Source organism: Gopherus flavomarginatus, chromosome 14 (genome assembly GCF_025201925.1).
Source record: "Gopherus flavomarginatus isolate rGopFla2 chromosome 14, rGopFla2.mat.asm, whole genome shotgun sequence".
Classification (NCBI taxonomy): Eukaryota; Metazoa; Chordata; order Testudines; family Testudinidae; genus Gopherus; species Gopherus flavomarginatus.
Genome location: NC_066630.1, coordinates 5,275,606 through 5,283,041, shown reverse-complemented (window position 1 = coordinate 5,283,041; position 7,436 = coordinate 5,275,606). Strand labels below are relative to the sequence as shown.

Genomic DNA, 7,436 nt, shown 5'->3' with positions numbered 1-7,436 from the left:
AGTTTCCCATGTGTACAATGAAAGCAATAGTGCTTCCTTACCTCCCACGGCTATTGCGCGGATAAATCTGTGGGAGAGGCAGAGACAAGCCTACAGTAGTTCACAGCCCTTAAGGCTTGGATGATATAACTGAATTCTGAACAATGGCACATAAACAACTGATCTGAGACAAAAACGATGCAGTCTGCAAAGGCGGGACAGATGGAGAACAAACTCTTGGCAAACTCGTCCTTGCAATGTCAGAAAGCAGCACCACCGGTGAGAATTCGGGGCTCCCGCGGCACTGCAGCCCTGGCAGCTTTCTGCTTCTAAAGCAAAATGTTTACCGAGTGAAAATAAGATTGTCAAAAATTGGAGGGATTTAAGGAGCTTGAAGCTGAAGAGTGGGCCAAGTCCAGCCTCCCCCTCTGTGGGACCCCACTGCTTTCAGTAAGATTGCACAAGTGTAACAGAGCAGAATTTGGCTGGCGTGCTTTACCTTTGACTCCACAAATGTTCTGGCCTCCTTGAACATTAACTGCTCCTAGTCACTCAACCGCCCAATTTTTGTAACCACGGCTGAAAAGTTAGCCCCAAAGTACCAGCATTGCTTGGAGGTTCCAGACAGACGTAGGTCCAGAACCCAGAAGCTATTTACACCTATCGCCCATTGATTTAAATGGAATCTGGGCCATAGGACTTACTGCGAAGAGTTGACAATCCAAGTATTAGATGATGGAGGCTGATGAGAAAGGAAGGGGACAGGGACAGAGGACAAGGGTTATAACAAGATGGGAGGGGTGTCATGTATTCTTTTGTGTATGGTGGTGCCAGTTAGTTCATGCATCATGGGCTATTTTGCCCTTGCTGTTAAACTCCACTGTCACTGCTGTTGGGGGGGGGGACACCCTGAAACTCCCTAAACTCCCATCCCAAGGGCACCTGCAGCTTCCTAGCCTAGGCACCCAGCACACTTTCTCCCATGGCCCAGACTCCCTGGCAGCTTGCCCAGGGGCCCCCCCAGAGGATTCAGGGGGCCTGGGGCAAAGCAATTTGGGGGGGGGCCTTCCATAAAAAAATTGCAATACTATAAAATATTATATTCTTGTGGGGGCCCCTGCGGGTCCTGGGGTAAATTGCCCGATTTGCTCCCCCGTTTCCCCGCCTCTCCTCCCCTGGCGCATCCCCTCCGCTCGGGCTCCAGGACTCCCGCTTCGCCTGGCCCCGGAGCCCGCCCACCCCGCCACAGCGCGTCCACCCCATCCGGTGGGCGTGCCCAGCGGGAGGGCAGCAGCCTATGGGCGGCCGCCGTTCCGAGCGGCCGGGGAAAGCCCCGCCCCGAATGGAACGTTCAGCGGGTTTGATACATTTCAGGTTCCATTGAGAAAAACCGAGTCGGACCCTAGTGGCCGCCGGTGGGAGCCCGGGTTCCCGCCCTCCCCGCCAGCGGGACGGTGCCGAGACACAAGCTGGGAGCCCGGGGCCCGTCTCCCCGCGCCGGGGTCCGAACCCTCCCTCCCTCCCCAGCCCTGGGAGCGCCTGGCGGGCATGAGAGCCGGGTGCCTGCCTGCCACCCTCCCGCGTTGCCACCGACCTGCCGCCGTCCGAGCAGCCGGAGGAGGGACCGGGCGCGCTGACTGCCGAGCAATGTCCAGGAGGAAACAGAGCAACCCCAGGCAGATCAAACGTGAGTGCCAAACTCCCCCGCCTGAGTCCCGGGGCCCCCAGTTTGTGCCCCCTGGGTCGCCCCTTCCCCTCCCGCCCAGCCACCAGCTGTTAGTGACCCTGGGTCGCCCCTCCCCCCAGTCACCAGCTGCCAATACAGCTGGATCCTTGCCCCTTCCCAGTCCCCTGCAAAGGGAATCCTAGCCCAGAGTCGTCGTTCCCCACCCCAGCTGCGAGTGCCCCTGGATCTCTCTTCCGCCCGCTGGTCTGTTTCCCACCTCCAGCCAGTCCAGACTCTCCAACACGGACCATGCCCCTGATTCACTTCCCTGGGCAAAGGGAGCCTGTTCTCCTCCTGCCCAGTGTAGAGCTGGGGGGGTCAGTGTTTGGGATCTTTAAACCACGAGATTTCCAAGCCTCTAACAAGCGGAGCGGCAACAGCCCTGACAGTCAGGAGGCGAATTTAGGAGAGGCGGCTCCGATGGGGCTGGTCCCTAGTGTGTCTGTCAGGCAGCTGCTCGGGTCTAGTCTGTCACTTTCCTCCCCTCCGATGCATTTTCTGCGCTCCTCTGGGCGTCCTGCATTCTCCACATCACCTCTTGCCTCCCACCCGTGGGTGCTGTTGGTGTGCTGCAGGGCTGGCTGTTTGCACAGGGACCTGTAATCTAATATCCACAGAGGGCAGAGCTGGTGGGTGGGTAGGTGTGTGTGTGTGTGTGTGTGTGCTTGCTGCTGGCACTGCGGGGTCCAATTAGGCTGGTCAGGATTTCTGCATATGGTTACAGAAGTTTGTGTCCCGGGTGCCTATTTATATTCTTTCAGTGTCACCCCCACCCCCCGCACCTTTCTCCTTCCCCTTCCCCTCTCTCTCCTTCCACAGAGATGTTTCAGCCTGATACAGCCGCCACTGATCAGAGCTGAGATAAAGCTTTAAAATATTCCATTCAGCAAGTCCCATCCTGATAAGATCGCTCTGTCGGGACGGTCTGAAATTGTGATCTTATCTGTGTTTGACTCACATCCATTGCATTAAAAAAGCCTCATGGAGGAGAACTTTTGAAAAATGTGATGCAAAGTATTTGGAGATCTTTAACTGGGATCATCTTATCGCACATCTGCTCACTGTGCTATGCATATTGCTTTTTAAAATGCCTTTGCAAACCTTGTGACCAAAATGTGCCCTGGTTATTCCCCCCCACCCCCGTCCATTTTACTGTGGGGAGCCCCTGTCCATCCCAACTCGTTCTGCAACCACAATAAGATTTGGGAGAACTGATAAATGTTCTGACAAAAGCCGGGTAGAGACTGCCATTAAGTTGCTTTGTATTTCTGGCTCTGTCCAAGTTTCCCCTGGCTGATGATACTGCCTCTGGATTATCATTCTTCCCGAGATCCAAACTGATCAACCAAGGAGAATCTGATTTCAGGTCTGGCAAAGATGAAAGAGATTATTGTTGCATATTCTTGGGAAATTCTATAAACTGCTGGAACTTTTCCACTGACTAGTTTAGTGACTTTTTTCTTTTCTCCTGATCTAAACTAGTGATAAGGCAGAGATGTTGGGGATAAACTTGGCCATCATGTGATAATATTGCTTTATCTTTCTCTTGAAATAATTGCAATACTGTGTTGCATCTACCTGTTTGCCTGCCTGGGGTGATTCTGCTGATAAGGCTGAACCAGACCTTTACAGCTCTGGAAGGTAAAAATAGTGACTTTCAACTTCTGTCTGCCTTTTTAAAAAAAAAAAAAGTTTCATCCAACTTCTGTTGCTTTCTTTTTGCAAACATTGCTGGTCAAGAAATATCACCTTCTTGGTGGCATTAATCAAATGGCTGGGCTCCTGTGTAACCATCCCATTTTAATTAGCTGAAGTGACTATAGAAGCTAGTGGCAGCACCTCTGCATTGAACACTCAGCTGCTGAAATAACAATGCTGATCTTTTTCTTGATAAGTATTTCAGTATGTGGGATCCGCACTCGTTTGTGACAGGAAGTGAGTGCCCTTCAGATCTGCCAAGACTCCACTGAGGAGGGTACATATTAACAGCACGCAAATTCGTCCTCCAGCATAGATCTGTTGCCAGACTTTATTTTAAACTTTCCATCCAGTTTGTCTGCATGAGTTGTTAGGTCTCGGTGAACCACTGTTGTGCATTTGTTCTCAGCTCCTTTCTTGTCACCTCTGCAAGACGTACTCTGCTTAATAAGGGAGTAAAAGGTGATCTTAAGATGGATTGTGATGTTTGCCAGGATGGGCAGCGTTCTGAATGTATTAGCTGTACTGAAGGCTGGTCTATCTCCTTCCTCTTCTGCTTTCTTCAGAGATATGAAGAAATGATAAAGTGGGAGGCTGATCTCAGGCTGATGGTGATGGCCAAAACTGATTAAAAGCTGAAAGCTTGGAACCCTTCCTGTATGTGTCAAGATGAAAACCGTCATTAGAGATGTCTAGTGCTGCGAGAGCGGCTTTCTGCTGCCTGTACTGCACTCTCCTGAGGAGGGACAAGTATGCATGAATCAGGGGGCTGGTAACTAGACTCCTATAATGTGCAAATGGGACCCGTTTCCATAAAGTCTATACTTACATCGTCTCAGCTGAAGCATTAAATCCTCCCCCAGATTCTTAGCTGCTTATTTTATTTTTCCTCTGTGCTTCTCTGTTCTACTTTTTTCAGCTTGATGTGAAATGCAGATAGCTCAGAAGGGAGATCTCGGGGAGCGTGTGTGATTGCCAAAAGTGATAAGACAAAGATCAGATGCTGGACTATGTTTAACCAACTGTTGTGTGTGTGTTTTAGTGCTGAATGCTTTTTAATTTAACAAGCTCCTTAAATCCTACAGTGCGAACAACCGCGTCCTTGGCCTGCCAGTCCGGAGCTGACAGGAAGGGCCAAAACGCTACAGCCTCATGGCTTGCAGCATAACACTCTGGGAAAAGTGGCTAGTGGCAGGTACCCTGTGAAGCATTGGTTAGAATTGCTCTACTGGAGGCTCTGGAGAAAGGCACTCGGGATGTCTGCTTTCGTTATTCCCCCTGGTAGTTCTGGCCTGGTTTATGCTTAGATGACATGTGGAGTTAAGGCATTAAAAAAGTTGATTGTAACTAGGAACTGATGCTATTTCAGATAGTTGATGACAATGCCCTGTGCATTATATATTTAATGTTATGGAGAATCCTTCTGCTGAGTGCTGCTTGAGTTGCTGGCCCTCTGTGCCTGTGACTGCTAGATTTTGGGGTGGGTGGCAGCAGATCAGGTAATTAATCTGATTCCATTAGTGATGAAGGCTGTATTTCCCTCCCTCCCTCCCCCGCCATCAGTATTTATCAAAGGCTATGAAATTACAGCAAGCTGAGATGCAGCTGCCTGCTCTTTCTTTTCTGTATGTCTTTTGTTCTGCTGTTAGATAGATGTGAATGGCTGATAAGAGGCAGGCAGCTGATCTCAAACCTAGATAGCCTGTTACATTTATTAACTTCAAACATGGGAGTGTGGGCACATATATAAAATGAGTGAATCTTTTGGCAGCTGCATGTTCACGTAGTTACAGTTCTGGCTTTTTAGATGAGGGAAACTGATAAACAAGGAGATTGATCTCATGCTGCTGATGTGGCTGTGTGTGTCTTTTTTTTTTTATTATTATTATTTTTTTTTTTACATTAGCTTGAAGTGACAATTCTCACAGTCGTTGCATGGGCCTGCCTGTTTTTTCCCTTTCTGGTTTACTCTGGGCTAAGTAGATCTGAATTCCTGATAAGCTCTGGGGCCTGATCTCCATACTGATAAAGATTGCCAAGTAAGATAAGGGCTTCTTATCTCTACCAACCAGACTGGAGCAGGATTTGCTACAATAACAAACACTGAAAAGAGGAGGCGAAAGGGCTCCAACAATTTGTTCCATTGCAAATATGATTAAGGCTGGTTTTTAATTATCTGATGGTGGGGGAGGGTGGCCTGCATTTACACTTACTTTATGGAGTGCTTGTGTAGGAAAAAAATAAGTTTAATTTAGAAGATTTCTCGTTTGGTGTCTTTTTTATCAGTTACAGATGTTGCATGAGTTTGAAGAAGGCTGACTTACTTTTTCTTTTTTTGATCGCTATCTCCCAGGCCGCTCCGCTACATGTAGCAAAAATGTTAAAAGGAAAAAAATCCAGCACAATCATATATATTTTTGTGGATATTCTTTAATTGCTAAGAGATGGTGCCAGATAGCAAGTATGTTCTACGTTGTTTAGACTGAGCCTGTTCTGGGCTGAGTGTTTTGTGTGCGTGTTTCATTTGGTTGGCCTAGATAAAATTCATGAGCCTAATTCTGCAGACCCTCACGTGAGTAAGGAACGATGCAAGTATCTCCACTGACTTCAGTGGGATACAAATAAGAGCCAGACCCAGTGAGTAAAGCTTGGGGAATAGGGCCTCGGCCCGAACTCTATTAGTGGTGTCAAGTGATGTAATCTGGTGGGTTTTTTCATTTGATGGGGGAGCATTGGCGTATGGAGAATGCAGGCTGCATTACTCATTAGGGTTCCTGTGGCCCCAGACAAGTTACCCTGCTGAAGTGGGTGTGATTACTGGGAGCTAGCAGGAGTGGGCTCTTACACTCAGCCCTGACAGTCGATCTTCACTTGCATGAGGAAAGATTCCTTACAGACTAGTAAGGATTACTCCTGTGAGCGAGGATTTGCAGGACTGGGCCTTCCCCGATAAACACATTCACACGTACGATAGCTTGTTCTGGAAAATGGAAGCGAACTGCTTGTAATGATTATAGTAGCCAGACTGGAGTCTATTTTTAGTTCCACTGCTTTAACCCCATGGCTTTTGATCCTCCCGCCTGCCTCTCTTACTCTGTCTGTTTTCTATCTGAGTTAGTGTGTTCAGTTCTTGTGCTTCTCTGACGCTTCTACACTTCTGTGCCATTCTACTGGCCCCAATTAGCAAGGCGTTGGGGGACTAATGCAGAGGACACCTGGGTTCTTTCCCCAGCTCTGCCGCTGGTTCACTCTGATCTTGGGTACATTGCTTCTCCTCTGTGCCTCTTTTTCCCCTTTTCACAAATGGGGCAAATAAAACCTCATCTCCCTGGAGGCTGTTGTGAGGCTTACTGAATGCTTGCAGAGCATTCTGGGACCCTCTGCTGGATATTATGTAAGTAGCGTTACTTAATTTATCATGTGTAACTGAGCGTAAATGCTAAACATGACGCAAATGGCCACTGGCGTGAGAAGTGTCCTCAGTGAATTCTGTCATTACTGTTAGGTAACGGAAGCTCCCCCCAGCCCCCCGTCATCTTATTTTCTTTGTCTCCCCATCAAATAACTCTGGGCCGGGACGTTGGTTGGTGTGAATCGGCATCGCACCACTGAAGTCAGTGAAGCGAAACTGATCTGTACCAGCTGAGGTATATGCAGGAGGTGCTACGCCCCTTGTCTTGTGAAACAGCGATACTCTGCCCTCTCCTGTAACTCCTCTTCTCCCGGGACCTGGGGGCTTTGTTTGTGCCACGTGCTTCATGGCTACCGGGGAAGGTGAATTGGCCGTGGTGTGATGTGTGACCTGGAACACAGCGAGTTAGAGGCACCGTTGCTGACGCAACCCAGGCTCCCCGCTGTTGCCACTAAACTGCCACGCTGTGCCTGTAATCCGTGCCTTCCCTTGAGATTGCGCCCCCGCCCAGAATGCAGCCATGAAAACGTTCTCCTAAGCCTGTCAGTCCCGCAATCACCACCTCCCTTTCTCTTGTGGCATCCAATTTCACTCTTTGCCCTCCCCTTCAGACCCAGCTGA

General features: G+C 49.2%; 1 protein-coding gene across 4 annotated transcripts in view; it reads left to right on the top strand.

Moving 5' to 3' along the window:
• Nucleotides 1–1,360: 1,360 nt before the first annotated feature.
• ZFPM1 (zinc finger protein, FOG family member 1) overlaps nt 1,361–7,436 on the top strand; it is a 135,690-nt gene continuing 129,614 nt past the window's right edge. For 2 of the 4 annotated variants that reach the window (XM_050922586.1, XM_050922584.1), the window contains exon 1: nt 1,361–1,666. In XM_050922586.1, coding sequence (XP_050778543.1) covers nt 1,528–1,666 — 139 coding nt within the window. In that variant the 5' untranslated portion in view covers nt 1,361–1,527. Of the gene's footprint in view, nt 1,667–3,969; nt 4,154–7,436 lie in introns of all 4 variants that reach the window. The other 2 variants (XM_050922590.1, XM_050922589.1) reach the window with 2 other exon arrangements.